Genomic DNA, 20,187 nt, shown 5'->3' with positions numbered 1-20,187 from the left:
ACAAGGAGTATATGAGAGAGCCCATTTCCCGACACTCTTGCCAAGATAGTATGTGAAACTTTTTGATCTTTGCCATTGTAAAGCATTGTAGTTCCTTTTCTATGAACAATATGTTTACATCCTTTGCCCACTAGGCTACTAGGTTGTTGGTCTTCTTATTATTGATTTTTAGGAGCTCTTTACATATTAGAGAAATTAGTCTTTTGTCTGTAGTATGTGTTGTAAAGACTTTTACTTTGCTTATAGTGTTTTTTTGCCAGGTGTAACATTTTCATTTTTTGAGTCTATTATTATTTTATTTATTTTTTGAGACAAGAGTTTTGCTCTTGTTGCCCAGGCTGTAGTGCAATGGTGCGATCTTGGCTCACTACAACCTCTGCCTCCTGGGTTCAAGTGATTCTTCTGCCTTAGCCTCCATGTAGCTGGGATTACAGGCGCATACCACCATACTTGGTTAACTTTTGTATTTTTAGTAGAGACGGGGTTTCACTACCTTGGCCAGGCTGGTCTTGAACTTCTAACCTCAGTGATCTGCCTGCTTCGGCCTCCCAAAGTGCTGCAATTATAGGCATGAGCCACTGTGCCCGGAGGAGTCTATTATTTTTGAAATGTTAAATTCTAGCATTTTATATATCTGAGATTTTAATCAGTACTTGTTACTAAGGACCTGTGGCCAGTACGAATCTCTCCTCTGAAAGCCAGAGCAGCTCCTTAATCCTCACTGGAGATTTTAGTTCCTATGTGTAGGGTGCCTTGTAAATTTGCAGTGGCTTCATGGGTGCCATCTCCTCTTCTTAGAGTTGACTATAGCTGCCACGAGAACACAAACTACATCTTTTTTTTTTTTTTTTTTTTTAGATGGAGTCTGTCTCTGTCACCCAGGCTGGAGTGCAATGGTGTGATCTGGACTCACCACAACCTCCGCCTCCCAGGTTCAAGCGATTCTCCTGCCTCAGCCTCCCGAGTAGCTGGGATTACAGGCATGCGCCACCATGCCCAGACAAGGTTTCTCCATGTTGGTCTGTCTGGTTTCGAACTCTCAACCTCAGGTGATCCACCCGCCTTGGCCTCCCAAAGTGCTGAGATTACAAGCATGAGCCACTGCGCCTGGCCTACATCATAAATTTCTATATCCCCCTATATTTTTGCAGCACAGAGTAGGAGTCTTAAACTTGATTTTATTTCTAATTTTAAGAGGGGAGGGAAGGGAGCGCTGCCATAGGTAGTAAAGTGGCTGAGGATCACTGTGTGCCCCAAAGCCATGTCCTGCTATCCCGAGTCTTCCTGTCACCTTTGGGTTGACAGGTTCTGTGTGTGGCTGCCAGATTCAAATAGGTTTCACTTCTTAGGCTACGAAGAGGGAGCTCCTCACCAATTAAGCAAGCAGAGGCTGGAGGCCAAAGAGCCTGAGACAATAGCCCGTGTGACCCTCAGCTTCAGTGTCCTTGTCCCCTTCTGGAGTATGATTCATTTTCTTTCTTCCACTTTTTAGACAAATACATATTTAACCCTACTCCTCTATATTGATACCAATGATCTACCATTATCTGGCTTATTTGACTGTGAAGTCACTTACATGTTCCTGACGTTTTTTCAGGGGGCGGATGACTGAGCTGCATTCTTTTTAGCTCAAGCTCAGTTCTGAAGCAGGAGACTGAATGGGGGAGTCTCTTGGCAAAGAAACTGCTGGAAGGGTCCCCAGGGGCTGAGTGATCCTATCATTGATCAGGTGCCTAAAGTGGGAAAGCCTGACTCACAGCATGTGGGGTGGGGGGGCAAAGGAAGTACCAGATGTGGTCTCTGTCTCCAAGGACTTGGTTCTCTATTTGTAGAAAAAAGATCCAGATGTGGAGGGATTAGAGGCGTGAGTCCTGAAACTGTGCAGTACTCAGCTGTGGCTCAGAGAAGGCAAAGTCCCATGTGACCAAAAGTAGAAAAAAGCTCCTTTCTGGAAAGAGTGGAACCTGAATGTGGTCTCAGCGCAGGGGTTCTGAATCTGGGGTTCTCGGACTTGGGAGTTTGATTACCAGGTGGTCCACGAGCTTGTATGAGGAAACACAATCTCTCCATTTGCACCGACTTCTAATGGAAATTTAGCATTTCCTCTCATGATGAGCATGAGCCATGAACCACAACACTGCAGAGTTCTTGTCACTCTGTGACCACCAGAACCAAGACTTTTCTCCTTCTGTATGTCAGTTGTTGCTGCTGTCTTCAAGTAATGCTCACCCACCTCACTACTTTGAAATTATGGTAGTTACGAGAACTGGCGTCAGATCTTATTTATTCAATGAACTAAAAATATATTACTATATACATTTTGAAAAAGGGTTTGGTCACTACAGTTCATTATAACTGTTTCATTTTGTAATCCTATGTATCTTATTAATTGGAAAACATTATTTTAATATACAACAGTTTTGAGTTCTCAGTACCCAACTTAGTTCCTGGCCTACAGTAGTTGCTCAATAAATAAACATATAAACAAACCACAGACGGGACACAGATTTGAAGACATAAGATGGGACCAAATTATTGACTTAGCGATTAGAAAATGCATGGGCATATTTTATTTATATGTTTTCTATTTTCAGAAAAAAATGTAAGGCAGCTTATTAGAACAGACATCATACAACAAGATAGCTTAAATTAAGAGTTAAGCAGGGAAAGACTAAAGTTGATCCATGAATGAGGCTTAAAAATAAAATAAAAAAGTATGGCTTTGGTTTTAGCAGACAACACAAAAACAAAAACAAAAACAAAAAACCGTGGACAGTTGCATAATTCACAGTACAGTTAAAAAAAAAAAAAAGCCAAGCCAACTGTACAGGAGAAGAAGTACCATAATTTCTCCTGAAGATTTTATTGAAGAAAAGCCAAAATCTGCCCTTTTGCCATGATTCACTTACGCATTCCAGATACAAGCTTGGTCCTTGGGATAAAAATCAAAGACTGAGCAGGAACCTCTCCTTAGAAATGACAAGGAACAAGGTTTGTTCTGAAGATGCCAGTTGGGGAAACAGTGGAAGCTGAGGTGAGCCTTTGCAGACCAGACCTAAAGTCAGAACCAAGAAGAAGAGGCAGAAACACTGCTGTAGAGGAAAGGGTCTGTACAGAAAGGCTGACCAACGCAAGGTCCCCCAGGGGTCTGGCAGTAAATGGAAAAGAGCAACAGCACACACAAAACAGTGATGGGAACACGGAACGCAGTGACCCTGCGCGCTCAGAGGAGCAGTCATCCAGTTTACATCATTGACATCGGGCCATTGTACCACTGACTCTCAGCTCTACAAACCAGCTCATCAGGAGCAAGGAAGAGGCAGTTCAAAGGACTTACCTCACTCATTCGTTATCCTGATAGACTTTAGGTGGGAGATGTGCAGTGAAAATGGAGTTGACGACCATCTGGGTGACCAGCTGAGAAAAAGGTATTACATAGATGATCCCTTTCCCTCAATTCCAAAGAGTAGGCACTGGAGTTCGGAGTCCTGTGTGTACCATCATGTGGACCTAGCTTGTTCACGGGAAGCTGCCTTTAACCTTGACCTCTGACAACTCCTTTCCTTCCTCAGCATTAAGAACTCCAGCTCTGTGAGCCGCTCTTGTCTTGTTTGACCATTTCTGTGAATGGAGAGGGGCAGTGCGTGGCCGTGCTAGGCACTAAGATCCCTAGAGACTCCAGCTAACTCGGTAGCAGCTTACCGTGCTCAGTAGAAACCAAAGGATAAAAATTCAGAGACCAGGGTCCATGTATCACTCTCACCCAACAGGGCTAAACAGGCGATCACACAAATAAATTCATCCTCATTTTCATAACCAAATGCCTCAACTTGATATTTCCATGCATTCATATTAAAAAGACAAAGAGAAGAGAGAAAAAGTTTCTTACTTTAGGATTCAAGTCGAAGAAAGAGTAGTATTTAAATCGTAACAGCAGCTGCTCATCCTCGTGGATGCCCTGTTCCATAAGAGAGCGTGAGGAGTCCAGCCATCTAGAAAACGATAGTGTGAGTTTTAAAAGCCAATCAATTTTACATATATCCATTATACTATTATGTTATATATTATATATTACATATATATCCTTAAACAAAATCAGGGTCATACAGATTGAGTAGCCCTAATTTGAAAACCTGAAATGCTCCAAAATCTGACACTTTCTCAGCGCTGACCTGATGCTCAAAAGAAATGCTCACTGAAGCTGTTTTTTCCTTTTCTTTTCTTTTCTTTTTGTTTTTGAGCCGTAGTCTTCCTCTGTCTCCCAGGCTGGAGTGCAGTAGTGCGATGTTGGTTTGCTGCAGCCTCCACCTTCCGGGTTTAAGTGATTCTCCTGCCTCAGCCTCTTGAGTAGCTGGGACTACAGATGTGTGCCACCATGCCCAGCTAAGTTTTGCATTTTTAGTACAGAGGGGGTTTCTCCATGATGGCTAGTAAGGCTAGTCTTGAACTCCGGACTTTAGGTGATCTGCCTGCCTTGGCCTCCCAAAGTGCTGGGATTATAGGCGTGGGTCATTGCGTCCAGCCTCGCTGAAGCATTTTGAATTTCAGAATTTTGGATTAGGGATGCTCGATTCGTGAGTATAATGCAAATGTCCCCAAATTCTGAAAAAATATAAAAAAAATTCCCAAATCCAAAACACTTCTGGTCTCAAGCATTTCAGATAAGGGGTACGCAACCTGTATAACCAAAAACCAATAAGCATATAATAATAGCTTATATTTGCATTTTATCTTATAGTTTTCAAAGTGCTTTATAGATTTTTTTCTCATGGATACTCTAAAGTAATCCAATAAAGAGGCCAGGGCAGTTCTCATTACCTCATCTTTGTAGACGAAGAGACACAGTCTGAATGACATTAGATCATCCTTAAAGGTCAAAGGCCTCGGCTGGGTGTGGTGGCTCAAACCTGTAATCCCAGTACTTTGGGAGGCCAAGGCGGGCAAATCACCTGAGGTCAGGAGTTCGAGATCAGCCTGGGCAACATGCTGAAACACTGTCTCTACTAAAAATGCAAAAATCAGCCAGGCATGTGGCAACTGCCTATAATCTCAGCTACTTGGGAGGCTGAGGCAGGCAGGAGAATCGCTGGAACCCAGGAGGTGGAGGTTGCAGTGAGCCAAGATTGTGCCATTGCACTCCAGCCTGGATGACAGTGTATGAAAAAAAAAAAAAAAAAAAAAGGCACAGGCCTGGTTATGGGGTCAGCTTGAGAATCTGTATGTCCTGAGTGCCCACACCACTTCTCCTTTTACCAGATGGTTTGCCCCAATGCCAGCTCTGTATTACTGTCTAGAACTTTCTGCAATGAGAGAAATATTCGTATCTGTGCTGTTCGATGCATTAGCCCCAGCTGAATGTGGCTGTTAGTGCCTTATTTTAATTTTAATTAATTAAAAATCCAATCCACATTTAAATATCCACATGTGGCTAGGGGTTCCTGTACTACAATACATGGTGGAGGTCTAGAGTTGAGAAACAAAAACTGGGAAATGGTGAGGGGTGGAGGAATGGAGATTAAAAGTTAACAAAATAAGAGGGGAATGAGTGTCATTCAATACCACTGAATAACAATGACTTGAACTTCTATTATGTTAGGCCCCTGTGGGCAAAGAGGATGACCAACATGAAATCACCATCCTAAAGGAGTTGACAGTCTGCTAGGGGAGACCAAGCCTCATAATAAAGGGGCAATGTGATGTTAGAGTGAGCAAAGTGTCAGGACAGAGCTACAAGGAGAGGGGCAATCTTGAAGGTCATCCTTGAGCAGGAGACAGCATGTGGCTGGGCCTTAAAGAACAGGCAGGGACTGACCAGTTGGTAAAGGGGTATTAAGTGTAAAATTTTTCTTTTTGGTGCCACAAAGAAAAATTAATACTGGCACCAAGGATTTTATAGCAAAGCATTTTTTTTTTTTTTTTTTTACTTCCTGCAGAAAGGGTACCCCTGTTAGCAATTTTGCCACGAGAGTACAATGAACAAAGGAAAGCAGACATATTTATTTTTTACACATTTGGGGTTGCTTTTACTGCTGTGTTTGATGTCCATTGGCTGGAGCCAGACCTCACAATTTAAAACTTGATTGGCTAATAACTTGAAACTTTTTTAAACAGGTAAAAGCGATGGAGAGCAAAAAAAGGAAATCCAAATAAGGAAGGGGCAGAGGCTGCAGGCTGGGACATGCCTGTGAGCACATCCAGCACAGACGTTTCGGACATACAAGGACATAGAATGTACTACGTGCCTATAAGCATGTCTAACACTACATAGGATAGGGCTGTTAGCAAAAAGCAAGAAGGCTTTTGAAGAAAGTATTTAAAACAAACTCTTATTCTTAACACTTACACATTTTTTTTAAACAAGAAAGGAAACTTTGAAGAGGAATTTTTCTACTTCCCACAAAGGGAATGGTCCTGCAGGTGAGATAGTGACAGAAAGAGTGAGTGTGCACCTGGTGGCATGGGGTGGTAAGAGCGTGGGAGGATGTGGAGACACTTGCTGCGGCCAGCTCTTCTAGGGAGTTGAATGCTGTTGACAAGATTGACTTTATCTGGTAGGCAATAGGGAACAACGGAAATGGTAGCTTCAGAAATAGTCTGGGTATATTTTTTGAGACCATTTCAAACAGAACTCAAGGACTTGCTCATTAGAATGCCTAAAGAGAAGAGTGGCATTCTACAAAAGACCGTGTAAGCCTGGTGGGCCACCTAGGATCTCCCCCACTGACCCCTGGGGACAACACACTTATTAACTCCCCTACATCCCATAAAATATGCTTTCCATATCTGCAGTGGCAAAGAATTGGTATTCACAGATAGTAAATCCATTGCGTTACCCAAACATGTAGATTTAGACACACGTTAAATATACTGAAATGACCAAAGACTGAATTTTCCCCCTTTGTTACTAAAATCAGTACTGACTTTTGCAAATAAAGTACAATCCCTAGGCCTACCAACTTGAAAATGAAACATGGTCCCCCGTCTCTTACTATGTCGGCACTGGCTCAGGGAGAAGTCAAAGGCGCCACGTCCTTACCCTGCATTGAGCTTGGCTTTATCAATCAGAGTCCGAGGCTGGTACATATCCGCAAGTGCTTCTGGGGAATGGGGGGGTTGGCTGAACGCAAGGATGCTGCAGTTTTGCTCCGTCAAAGGGCTGTCACTGAACCAAGTCATGGTGGATGATGCTGGTGTTCCATTGATGGGGTCATATATAGGGGTCATGGTTTTACTGTATAAACCAGGACTTGCTGCAAGGCAAGGGGAGCATGAACTATGATATGAGAATCCAGGGATAGAAATGTTCAGGAAAATATTAACATTACTTACACTAAAATGAGTTTTAACTTTAAATGTTGGCACCATTTAAAATAATATAAGTCAAGCTGGGCACTGTGGCCCACGTCTATAATCCTAGCTACTTGGGAGGCTAAGGTCGGAGGATTGCTTGAGCCTAGGAGTTTGAGACCAGCCAGGGAAACATAGCAAGACTTAACCTCAAAAAACAAAAAAAAGGCTGGGCACGGTGGCTCACGCCTGTAATCCAGCACTTTGGGAGACTGAGGCAGGTGGATCTCCTGGTCGGGAGTTCAAGACTAGCCTGATCAACATGGAAAAACCCTGTCTCTACTAAAAATACAAAATTAGCTGGGCGTGGTGGCACATGCCTATAATCCCAGCTACTCGGGAGGCTGAGGCAGGAGAATTGCTTGAATCCAGGAAGGTGGAGGTTGTGGTGGGCCGAGATCATGCCATTGCACTCCAGCTTGGACAAGAAGAGTGAAATTGTCTCAAAACCACACACACACACACACACACAAAAAAAAAAAAAAAAGATAATATGGATCATGATGCTAGAGAGTTAGTAATAGACAAGTAATAGTCTTATCTGTAAATTCAGCTCATCAAAAGCCTTGGAACTCAAATAAGCCTCCAAAAATCAACACAGACAAACATTGGGGACCACCTATTTTCTTTCTTTCTTTTTTTTTTTTTTTTTGAGACAGAGTCTTACTCCAGGATGGAGTACATCCACCTCCTGGGTTCAAGTGATTCTCCTGCCTCAGCCTCCACAGTAGCTGAGATTACAGGCACCTGCTACCACGCCCAGTCACTTATCTTTTTTCTAAATATCACTCTTTCTCCCAAATTTGTGGTCAGTGGTACTAAAATTTTGCATTCCTCAGCAACATCAGATATACAATTCAAATAATGAGTTATTAAGCATGCTTGTTGAAAAAAAAAGTCTAAAACACATTTCTGTTAATTCTAAACTTAACTAGATAGCCTTTCCTATCACATCAGTTCTGCAATTTAATTTCTCCTTTGTTTGGAAGGGGTGGGAGGAGAGGTGTATTATCCTCTTGAATTTTACTCTACATTCAAACAACAAAACACCTGTCACAAATCTTACCTGGTGAACCAGAAGCTGTTGGAGAACTCTCTAAGTTTAGAATATCTTCAATTACAGGTTCCTTATTATTTTTGTCTTTTTTCTTCTTCTTCTTAAAATAGTCACCAGAAGGCTTTAACAAGGAAAGCTCTTCTGATCTTCTAATATCTAGAAATAAAATTTTTTTAAAAATGAAGAAAAAGAGAAAGTAAAAACAAAAATCCTTCTAAGACTCAGAGTCATTTTGTGCATTTGAAATCATTTCTTAGGAAATTTCTGAAAAGTAAATGGGACTAAACTGCATCCCTTTTGAAGAAATAGAAGGGGAAAGGGGAACCGAGACCGCCAAAGTAGGTTGGGGGAGAAAAGAGTGGAGGGAGATTCAGTCTAGTGAAATTTCTAGTTAAAAAAATTTATTATAAAAGTATTTCAAAGGTATCTAAGGCAAAGGGAATGGTATAATGTCCCCTTCATGTGCTCCCTGCTCAGCTTCAGCCATTATTAGCATTATGCTTTTCTTGTTACCTATTTACCACTAACTTTACCTCTCTCTCCCCTTTCTTCCTGACATGGTTTGGCTGCATCTCTACCCAAATCTCATCTTGAATTCCCATGTGTTGAGGGAGGGACCCAGGGGGAGGTAATTGAATCATGGGGGTGGGTCTTTCCGTGATTAAGTCTCACAAGATCTGATGGTTTTTGTTGTTGTTGTTGTTTTTTTTTTTTTTGAGACAGAGTGTCACTCTTGTTTACCAGGCTGGAGTGCAGTAGCATGATTTTGGCTCACTGCAACCTCCACCTTCCAATTTCAAGCAATTCTCCTGTCTCCGCCTCCCAAGTAGCTGAGATTACAGGTTCCCACCACCATGCCTGGCTAATTTTTGCATTTTTAGTAGAGACAGGGTTTCATCATGTTGGCCAGGCTGGTCTCAAACTCCTGACCTTGTGATCTGCCCACCTTAGCCTCCCAAAGTGCTGGGATTACAGGCATGAGCCACCATGCCTGGCTGATCTGATGGTTTTATAAGGAGTTTCCCTGCACAACCTTTCTCTGCCTGCTGCCATCCATGTAAGACGTGCCTTGCTCCTCCTCACCTTCTGCCATGATTGTGAGGCCTCCCCGGCCATGTGGAAATGTAAGTCCATTAAACCTCTTTCTTTTGTAAATTATCCAGTCTTGGGTATGTCTTTATCAGCAGTATGAAAATGAACTAATACATTTCTCTTCCTTGCTCCCTCTCCCTTTCCTTTTTCCAGTTTTTTAACCAACAAACCAAGGTCCTGCTTCCTTTTTCTTTACAGACCACAGATCTTGAAGGTCTTTCTTTTATGCACTGCCCATCAGCTCATTTCATCCCTGTGGCAATGTCCTCATGCCCTGCCCATATCTTCTTGGTCCTCACCTGGCTGCCGGTGGAATCTAGACCATGTGTCTTTCTGCCAGAAGCTTTGGTCTGACAGCTGGCCAGGGTCTGCACTGCCTACCTACACATGCAACAGCCCACACATTCAGGGAATGAATGCTCCCCAAGAGTAGCCTTCAGTGACTGTCCACAGTGCTGCATAAACATCTTTACCCTGAGGCTGCGTCTATACTCTCTCCCAGAAGTCACCAGCTGCTGAAGTGTAACTTGGTTGGTGACACTCTTCTTTTCTGTCTTACTTCCCTGTACCCAGTAGTATTTCCTGGCATCACCTCCTAAATAAACTATTTGTATTTGAATCCTTATCTCAGGGTCTGCTTCTGGGAGCTGAAACTTTGATAATCTCCATTTCCCCCATTAATCAAATATGTTTATAATTGTTGATTAGAATTGCTGATTACCTTTAAGCCACACTAGTGGCTATCATTCCAGGTAAAAGCCAATTAATGTGGACTTTTAGTCTCCAGTCAGCTTTGCTGAAGGTAAGTGCACTGATTCCATTAGGTTCTCTCATCATTTCATTCATACACTGCTCAGTGTTGAGACTGAGCCTAGCAGTTTAGCTTGACTCTCCCTAGCAGCCAAAGACTGTCAGGTTGCAACACACCTGTGACCATTCCAAATGCATAATTTATACACAAAACCCGGTCATGAATAAAAAATTTCCCTGTGAGCACTAAAAGCAAAACAACGAAACAGAAACACCTGTATCTTCAAGGCCAATATTTGTATCTTTTCTATTCTTCAAGGAAAAAAACCACTAAACTGCTGAATTTTCACTTCAATTGATAAGGTATAAAATGCAATGATTAGAAACACCAAGTTGAGCCTTTAAAACTACCACAAAGAGATAATCAGGAAAAGAGAACTTCTGACTGCTTCTGTTTATTTGAAAGCTTTAAGTTTTTGGCCTCAACTATGATGTGTGCTTCTAGTCTACTGTGGTATGTAGAATATACTATTTTATTTAATCATTTACTTTGTTTTCAAATCTTCATTAGAATATTGCCAAAAAATAAGGTGTCCTAATGCTTGCCATTTGCACACCATGGACAAGACCACAACTTACATTCTGTAATGAAAGGTTCTGTTCATTTGTTCACTCAATAGTTATTGTGTGCCGGGCATTGTGACTGGAGTGAGGAATGCAGAGATGTTCAGGAAATGGTTTCTGCCCTCACTCCATTTCATATATCATACCAGCCCCCACTGCCCAACCCTGGCATTTCCAATTCTGCTGATAGGTTTTCTCTTTTTTTAAGTACTATCCATCCCATTTTAACCTCTTACATTCTTTTTTTACTTGTTACATTTACATTTTAAAATTTGTTACATTTACATTTATTGGTTAGTGTCTGCCTCTGCCTGCTAAAATGCCAACTCCAGGTGGGCAGGGATTTTAGCTCTGTATCACTAGTGTATCCCTAGCATTCACCACAATGCCTGGGACACAGTAGGTGCTCAATAAATATTTGCTGAATGAGTGAATAAAGTAGTTTATGGTTTAATGGAAAAAATAGATTACTCACTACATATTATCTATTCTGGGTTCAGATGTTGACTTTTGGTTTTGGAATCAATAAATATGCCTATAATACTTTCAAAAAATATAAAATGAGAATACCTTCATGGTGTGTTTCCTTCCCTTTATGGAGTTTTAAAAAGAAAAGAATGGCTTGGGTAGTGTTGTCTTTATGACTGTTAAATTATAGGATACCAAATCTATAAGTAATTAGGTTTAAATTCACAATTAAGTATACTTTTATGCTTAATCACTTCATAAGTGATTTTTGTGAACAGTTATTTACTTGAGCCACTTCTTAATGAAGCAATTAAGACTTTGCAACACCATTATCTCAAAAACAATTAAGATACATAGCTTTATGGTGATTAAGTATTTAATATAATTCTTTTTTTGTCTTAAGTACTGTATAACAATGTTTGAGTATAGCTTGGATAAATAAATTTGTGGGGGCAATCTTAATGATTTATCTTGTCTATTTACAAATCTCTTGTGGAACAGTTTTTTGTTGTTGTTGTTTTTTTTTGAGACAGAGTCTCTCTTTGTCACCCAGTCTAGAGTACAGTGGCACGATCTCGGCTCACTGTAACCTCTGTCTCCTGGGTTAAAGCAATTCTCCTGCCTCCACCTTCCAAGTATCTGGGACTATAAGCATGCGTCACCATGCCCAGCTAAGTTTTGTATTTTTAGTAGAGATGGAGTTTCACCATGTTGGCCAGGATGGTCTTGATCTCTTGACCTCATGATTCGCCTGCCTTGACCTCCCAAAGTGCTGAGATTACAGGCATGAACCACCGCACCTGGTCTGGAATAGTTTTAAGTTTTGTGGAGATGTACCTGATTTATGCCAATAATGTTCCACTTGGCTTAACTACACTTAAATGGCTGCAATATCCAGAACTGGGCTTAAACGTGTGCTTCCTAATAGGTGAATGTTCTCTAGTCCATTGCTTGAAGTAGGCAGAATGCACACATAGTTTTCCTGTCTTCCTTTGCAAGAGTCTAAAGGGCACAGGGGCCCTTCCAGGGTACTCACTCAGGGTTTTGCAGATATCACTGACAGCTTTAAAAACCACAGCTGAGAAGCTGACTCGCAACCTCACCATCTTCAAATTCGGCAGGCGAAGGCGCAGCATTTTATGCTGAGGGGTGAAGAGAAGCTTTGCATCTGCCTGGACCCCATATTTGTCCAGGGTCCAGTGGGTTTTCAGAAGCCAGCAACGCTTCTGTTCCCACCAAAGAGCAAAGTCTGACCAGTCTTGGGATATGTCTGCAAAAATGAAAACACAATTAAGTAAAACGAGAGAGAGCCCAGCATGGAGGGTCCTGGAGCTGCAGAATCAATTTCATTGTGTGCAAAAAACGGAAACCAAAACTGATCTTCAGCTTCCCATCGCCTTTTACAATTCCAGGCTCAATAACCCTTGTCTTCTTTCCAAAGTCTCCAGGGAAATAATAGGGACTGAACCTTACCATCATTTACATTTAAATACCGTGGAGGAAAAGAAATATAAAAATGTGTTCACAATGAACGCTAAAGTTCTCTGCTAAAATCTCTCTGTGCCGGGGCCCTTTCTCAGAAGGCCAACAGCACCTGACTGTGTTTAATCAAGATTATTTCTCTTATAGAAATGTATCCTTATACCACTGTGTCACAAGGGAGTATCAATAGGCCCTGAAGTCCACACAGAAGTACTGTACAACTGACATTTCATTCTTCTCAGTAATGTCCACCTCTTTATCAGTACCACCATATCCAAAGTGTTTAAACTGAAGTCAGAGTTAACATATTTTCTCCCTCTCAATGTTAGTATTAATGTCAAATCTTTCCTCTCCTTTAACGTTGGCATTAAAATAGAATCTTTTCCCTTCATCAATGTTGAAGTCAATTTTCAATCTTTTATTTTAAGAGCTATCTGTATCTTTGCTTTCTTATTTTTCTTTAAATATTTCTCTCCCTCTCTCTCTCTCTCTCTTTTTTTTTTTGTTTGAGGCAGAGCCTTGCTCTGTTGCCCAGGCTGGAGTGCAGTGATGCAATCTCAGCCCACAACAACCTCCTCCTCCTGGGTTTAAGCAATTCTCCTGCTTCAGCCTCATGAGTAGCTGAGACGACAAGCGTGTGCCACCATGCTTGGCTAATTTTTGTATTTTTAGTGGAGATGGGGTTTCACTATGTTGGCCAGGCTGGTCTCGAACTCCTGACCTCATGATCCACCTGCCTCGACCTCCCAAAGTGCTGGGATTACAGATGTGAGCCACCTCACCCAACCAGAAAACTCTCCTCTTAATGCTGTTAGTAGAAGCATAACCTGGCACAAGTATTTTGGAAAATCTTATGAATCATCATTTTTTTATTTGAGCTATACCACCCAACAGAAATGATCACTGAAAGATAGGTGGTGTAGAGCTTTTTCTGTAAGTGCATGAGAATGGAAACAACCCAAATGCCCGTTAAGAGGTAAATGGATAAATAATTGTGGCATATTCATACAGTGGAATCTTGTATAGCAATAAAAATGAATGAAAACAATAGGCAACAATATGGATAACTGTCACAGACATAATTTTGAGTGAAAGAAAGTCAATGTATAAGAGTATATCTTTTATAATCTCATTCGTATAAAGTTCAAAATCAGGCATATTATTCCTGTGGTGTTATTAGTCAGGATAGTGGTTACCCTTGGTGACAGTGACTGGGAGAGGTCAAGGTATGGAGCTTGGGTTGGGAACAGGTGATGTTCTATTTCTTGATCTGAGTGGTTACGAGACTTAGAGAACATTCATTGAACTGTTTAAGATAAGTGAACCCTTGTTTATAATAAGTGAACTTTTCTGTATGTATATTATATGTCAATAAGGACTTACTTAAAAAAAAAAAACTATCTTGCTAGAGTAAATGAAAAGCCAGCCTCCAAGGCCTTAAATAGAAGGTAAAATAAGCACAAAGAAAAGAGAATGTTACTAAATTCTAGGTTGACAATGTTGACTCCTGATGTGAAGAATGTAACACTGAAGATTTCTTTCCTTAAACAGGGAGAGTAGTAAGTGGTGGATAAGTGTTAAAAGACACTGCAGCACCAATTTATCACTAAGCTGTCAAGTATAAACAGAGAATTAACACAGCATTCAAATGCCAAGCTACCTAAAGCCACATTAGATGTCACTAGTGGAATGGGTTCCATCCCTGTTGAAGTCCAGCATTATACCTACTGGGAACTTTACTTGGCACCAAAGACTCAAGTTTTTGTATTTTTTTCTTTGAGACTGAGTCTTGCTCTTTCACACAGGCTGGAGTGCAGCGGCACGATCTTGGCTCACTGCAAACTTCACCTCCTGGGTTCAAATGATTCTCTTGCCTCAGGCTTCTGAGTACCTGGGATTACAGGCATCTACCACCATGCCTGGCTAATTTTTATATTTTTAGTAGAGATGGGGTTTCAACATGTTGGCCAGGCTGTTCTCGAATTCCTGACTTCAGGTGATCTTCCAACCTCGGCCTCCCAAAGGGCTGAGATTACAGGTGTGAGCCACAGCACCCAGCCTGGGCTCTCTATTTCTCTCTTTCCTCTGGGATGAGGGGTGGGGGATTGCTCTCCAGGCCATTACAAGATAGATGATCACAAAAATTTAGACCAGCCATTAGCAGTGATGCAACAGACAGGGTTTCAAATACAGAGAAACCATAAAGCAAGAGTAACTTACTGATCTGTTCTACTAACTTGAGCATCACTCCCCCGACATGAAGGTCTCCAGACACTTGCAGTGTGACATCTTTCTGCTCTTCTTCATTGGGATTATCAACGCGAACCACAAGCTCCCAGGAGGCAGTTGTAAAGTCAGTGGATGACAGCATTGTGGCAAATGCTGGTGTCTTCTGAACACAAAGGCAGACATAGATTGGAATGTGGGAAGGAAAGGGGACGTGCCAGTAGACTTGCAGAGCAAAATTTCTGTTTTTCGTTTTGTTTTTCATTTTAACCTCCTCTTCAAAAAACTCTGCAAAGTTTCTGATACTCCAGATATTAAATTCAGCATCTTAACTTTAAAGACAAAAAACTTTATAAAAATGGTCTCAAACTGTCTAAATTTATGTTCTTCATTTTTCCATTCACCCACTCATCCAAGACCATTTGGCTCTGTATTTCTTTGTCCACCCAATGCTTCAATCTTCATTTCCTCTCTCTATTGACTTCTTTTGACCTTCTCTCAACTATTCTGGCAATAGGCAATGTTCCATGTTACCGTTTTAAAAACTCAATTTTATTAAGGTATAATTTGCATGTAGTAAAATGCACAGATTTTAAATATATTACCGTTCAATACATTTTGTTGTATGCAAATTACACTTCAATAAAGTTGATGCTTAAGGGATGTCATTAAAATCTCTTATCTCTAATATCTTTAATACATGTATATTATTACATTCCTCCTACAAAAATTTATATTTTATAATAAAGCTCAAAAAATTTAAAAAGCCAAAATCCTATTTCAGTCATTGTAATATATAGTTTTACCTTAAGTGCATATAAAGATATGAGTCATTAGTAATTATTGCTATGTATTTGATTTACTTATTATTGTTTTATATCATATAAAAATTGATTATATAAATGCACCAATTAAGTTTTTGGATACATCCTTGCCAAAAGACTTAAAAACAGGAGTAACAGATATAAAAAGCTCGCTCTTCAAGGTACAGATGGGGGTGTGAACTTCAAACCCATAGTTTTCCCCTAATTGGAGAAGCTAGCAAGAGAGAACGTTCACAACTGAAACGTTTTGGGGGGTAACAGGAACTCTGGAATCCAAAATCGGCAGAACTTAAACAAAACTTGAGATGTCAGTTCTCTCTTACTTTTAAACAGAAATAAATAATGCTACTGCTCCTGGCTGTTTTAAACATTTAAAGTAAACATCATTTAAATGATAATGAGTCTTTTTCACTTTACTATGTAAAGCCAGCTTATGAGAAATCTGTGTTTTCATAAGGCCTATTTTTGAGAAACATCAATGCACTCAAACTCCTAAGAAAGGGCTCCTCTAACTGAGGATGTACACAAATCCCCCAGGTATCCTATTAAAATGCATATTTTATCAGCAGGTCCGGGGAGGGGCCACACATTTCTTTCTTTTCTTTCTTTCTTTTTTTTTTTTGGAGACAGTGTCTTGCTTTGTCACCCAAACTGGAGGTTGCCATGATCTCGGCTCACTGCAACCTCCACCTCCCGGGTTCAAGCAATTCTCCTGCCTCAGCCTCCCGAGTAGCTGGGATTACAGGCAGATGCCACCACGCCCAGCTAATTTTTGTATTTAGATGGGGTTTCACCATGTTGGCCAGGATGGTCTCGATCTCCTGACCTCGTGAACCGCCCACCTCTGCCTCCCACAGTGCTGGAATTACAGGCGTGAGCCACCGCGCTCAGCCAGGCCATGCATTTCTTAACAGGCTCCAGATGTTGCTGGTTCGTGGCTATACTCAGTTCCTCCCTTCAACCTATTCAGATCAATATTAAGCCAGGGATGGTGGTAACATCCGAGGAGCATTACTTTTAATGATAATTCAACAACCAGTGTCATATCTGTTCTGTGTGTTCACTTGAAACTGCTCATTTGTAAGCATAAGAGAATCTCAAAATATGTTACACAGATACATTTAATACTCCAAATCTGAACAGATTTAGGACAGATTTTATGGTTAGAATCAAATTTAAGAGTTCAGAAGTAGCTCCTTATGTTTTTCTAGTCAGAAGGATGCAATGCATCTACTCGCCATGCACAGAGGCCCACACAGAACCCTCTGCATGAGGAGTGGTTTAGTCAGTGACTGCTTTAGGCCTAACTGCTTGCCTCTGTCATCATCAGCTTCAGGTATCCTTTATCACCTACCGACTGGATGATGTTCTGTGTGTTAACTCCTGTCTTCAGTTATCCCTTTTTCATCCTCCCAGCAATCTCACTTAGAAATGAGTAAACTCAGGCTCAGAGAGATGAAGCAACTTGCCTGAGGTCACACAGCAAGTGAGATGCTAGAGCCCAGATGGAAATCCAGGTCTTTCTTTCTAACTTCAAACTCTTATCCACCACACTGGGAAACCACTTTGATAATGTCGTAATGCCAGAATGAAAGAAAACTCCTTAAACTGCATGAACTGAATTCTCAGTTGCCTTTACTAAGCATTTCTATCAACATAAATCTTGCCCGATGAGCAGACAAAAAAAGATACCCCTTCATCGTCAACCTCATAACTTGGCATTGAACTGTTTGACTTTAAGATCCTTACACTTTCGCAAATGCTATGATTGGGAGGTCTAGTTATTAAAAATGTTTTGGGGCCTGGCGCAGTGGCTCACACCTGTAATTCCAGCACTTTGGGAGGCTGAGGCGGGCGGATCACAAGGTCAGTTCGAGACGATCCTGGCCAACATGGTGAAACCCCGTCTCTATTAAAAAATACAAAAATTAGCTGGGCATGGTGGTGCACGCCTGTAGTCTCAGCTACTCGGGAGGCTGAGGCAGGAGAATTGCTTGAATCCAGGAGGCGGAGGTTGCAGTGAGCGGTGATCAAGCCACTGCACTCCAGCCTGGGGCCTGGAGACAGAGAGAAACTGTCTCAAAAAAAAAAAAAAAAAAAAAAAAAGTGTTGTATATAAAGAAAATAACTTTTAAAGGTGATTCCTTACTGCTTATTTCACTGGACGATCCGATATAAGGTCTTTTCTTTTCCTAACCGGGGTGATCAAAACACTATGCATTTAGGCAATAGATAGATGCTGATTCCCCTTACAACAAAATGCAGGCTAAAATTAGACAAGCTGGTTTTCCCGCATTCCTCTCCTATCTTTCTGCGCCTTCATTTTTGAGTGAACTTCTAGTCTGCAGCAAGCTGTTACTTGTCAAGGATAGGAGCAAACTTCAGCCAGGAAAACGCATCTAAGGAGACCAAAACAAGAAGCAAAGCTACTGGCAGACGTGAAGCTCAACAGCCCTTCGCAGAAAATCAAAGAAAGGAAAGCAGGGAAGGAGGGATGGAGGGATGGAGAGCAGGAAGGAGGAAAGAGAAGAAGGAGGGGGAAACAGTCCCCGACGCTTCCCCTGGAAGATCTGAAGGTGTTTGGTGACCGAAGACCACTCAGTCTGTCTTTTGCCAGCTCTGTAGGACCTGGGGCGGATGCTGGGTGGATAAGCATGCCCCTTACTCCCATTAAGGCAGCACCTATGGCTGGACTGAAAGTTTGTTTTGTGCGGCCAGATTCATAGGGCAGGAGAAGGTGGTCACATCCAGACGAAATTATTTTCAATCAACAGCCATTTAAGTACAAGAGGCTGCAGAAGGAAAGCGGGTAGGGGGATCAGGAGCCACTGGTGCCCATCAAAGCTTCCCAACCTCCAGCTCCCCAGCCCTAGTTCCGGAGCACCCACCTCCTTTCCAGAAGCCTGTTGCGTCCCGCTTCGCAGACGTGCACGTGGAGAGCTGAGTCCCTACGAACCGCCCGGGGCAGAGCTGGGGAGGAGGCGATGGCGAAGTGGGGCGCGGGGGGCGTCCAGTATCGGCGGCTGCCCAGCTAAGGCTGCAGCAGGGGAGGGCTGGAGCCAGGGCGCGCGGGCGAAGCTGCGCCGGGACCTCCCGCTGAGGCTCGGTGCCCGCCGCCAGCCGGGCGCAATGTGCCAGGTGCACCGTCTCCGCCCTGCGCGGCCCCCAGCGGCCCGGCTAAGGGCAGCGCGCGGCGGGGCAGGCGAGGGCACGCCCAGCCCCGGGCCTGCTAGGTCTCGCTCCCTCGGAGAGGAGGCGCAGTCTGCAGATTTTTAAGGGCAAAGGGTGGCGGATGGGCGGCTTGGCGGCGAGAAGCGGGACGCACGCTCACTCTGCAGCTCCTCTTGCGACCTCTCATCCCGCCGCTTTAAGGCCGCCTCCAGTTTCCCTGTCCCCCAAGGCCCGCCGGGGACTAGCCCAGATGATTAAAGCCGCGCGGCCACTTCCTCTCCTTCCAGGCAAACCCAACCCTCACACCCCGGGGCCTCCAGGCCGGGAGACTCCAGCCTCCCGGCTAGAATAGCTGTCTCATTTAGAAAGAGCCCTGGAGCACCTGTGGTCAGCGAGGGGCGGCAACAGAGCGCTTCGTCTCTGAGTAAGAGGGTGTGTCGCGTGTGACTCTCTCCAATGCTGAGGCGCCCGACCGGGGGAGACTCCTGGAGACCCAAGGGCAGGTTGCATGCGGAAGTCTGGGCCACGTCTGGTGTGGCTCACCTCAGGATCATCACCCAGTTCCGCCGGTCGCCTTCCTTGATTTTTAAAGAGGGCCAGGGCCATCCAGGAAGGGTGGGTGACCTGGGCAATTTACACAACCTCTCCAAGCCTCCTTCGTTCGTTTCATGCACGTTTGTTGAGTGCTTACTGCTCGACAGGCAGGGGCCTGGGCTCCCAGAATACAGTGGTTAATAAAGCTGACCTGGAAATGGCAATTTCCTCATCTGTGAAGTAGGTAGAGGGCTAGAATGCCTGCCAGGCCACAGAGAAATTTCATGCAGTATAATACAGGCGTTAGCGATTTGCATCACAAGGCCTGTGATGTCTTAAATTTTAATTAAAAAGTTACAAAATTTAGAAGTTGAATCTTTGTTTTTGCTTAAACCTCACCATATTCAGGAATTATTAAGGTTTGAAAGCATTTTTAATTTAAAAAGGTGAGTCGAACATTGTTGGCAAATATAGGATATTATAATTAAAATAAAATCAGTAAAAACTTGAAGCAGAATGTCTTCATTTAGTAGAGTTTGTCAACGTTGGGAAGGGTATCCGGTCCCACTTCCCTACCTGTGAACACCATGAGAAGATCTGCTCTCATCCCGG

The 20,187-nt window shown here is 42.6% G+C and overlaps 1 protein-coding gene across 4 annotated transcripts in view; it reads right to left on the bottom strand.

Moving 5' to 3' along the window:
* FERMT1 (FERM domain containing kindlin 1) overlaps positions 1-18,845 on the bottom strand; it is a 45,689-nt gene extending 26,844 nt beyond the window's left edge. For all 4 annotated transcript variants that reach the window (XM_021665792.2, XM_021665793.2, XM_021665794.2 and 1 more), the window contains exons 1-6: positions 18,759-18,845; positions 15,041-15,212; positions 12,375-12,608; positions 8,414-8,560; positions 7,037-7,250; positions 3,890-3,992 (exon numbers count right to left, since the gene is read on the bottom strand). In XM_021665792.2, the coding sequence (XP_021521467.2) occupies positions 3,890-3,992; positions 7,037-7,250; positions 8,414-8,560; positions 12,375-12,608; positions 15,041-15,191 (849 nt within the window). In that variant the 5' untranslated portion in view covers positions 15,192-15,212; positions 18,759-18,845. The remainder of the gene's footprint in view (positions 1-3,889; positions 3,993-7,036; positions 7,251-8,413; positions 8,561-12,374; positions 12,609-15,040; positions 15,213-18,758) is intronic.
* Positions 18,846-20,187: the final 1,342 nt, after the last annotated feature.

This window comes from Aotus nancymaae, unplaced genomic scaffold, assembly GCF_030222135.1.
Source record: "Aotus nancymaae isolate 86718 unplaced genomic scaffold, 86718_ANA_hifiasm-v0.15.2.pri h1tg000029l, whole genome shotgun sequence".
Lineage (NCBI taxonomy): Eukaryota > Metazoa > Chordata > Mammalia > Primates > Aotidae > Aotus > Aotus nancymaae.
The sequence above is the reverse complement of the archived record's forward strand: the minus strand, read 5'-3'. Positions and strand labels throughout refer to the sequence as shown.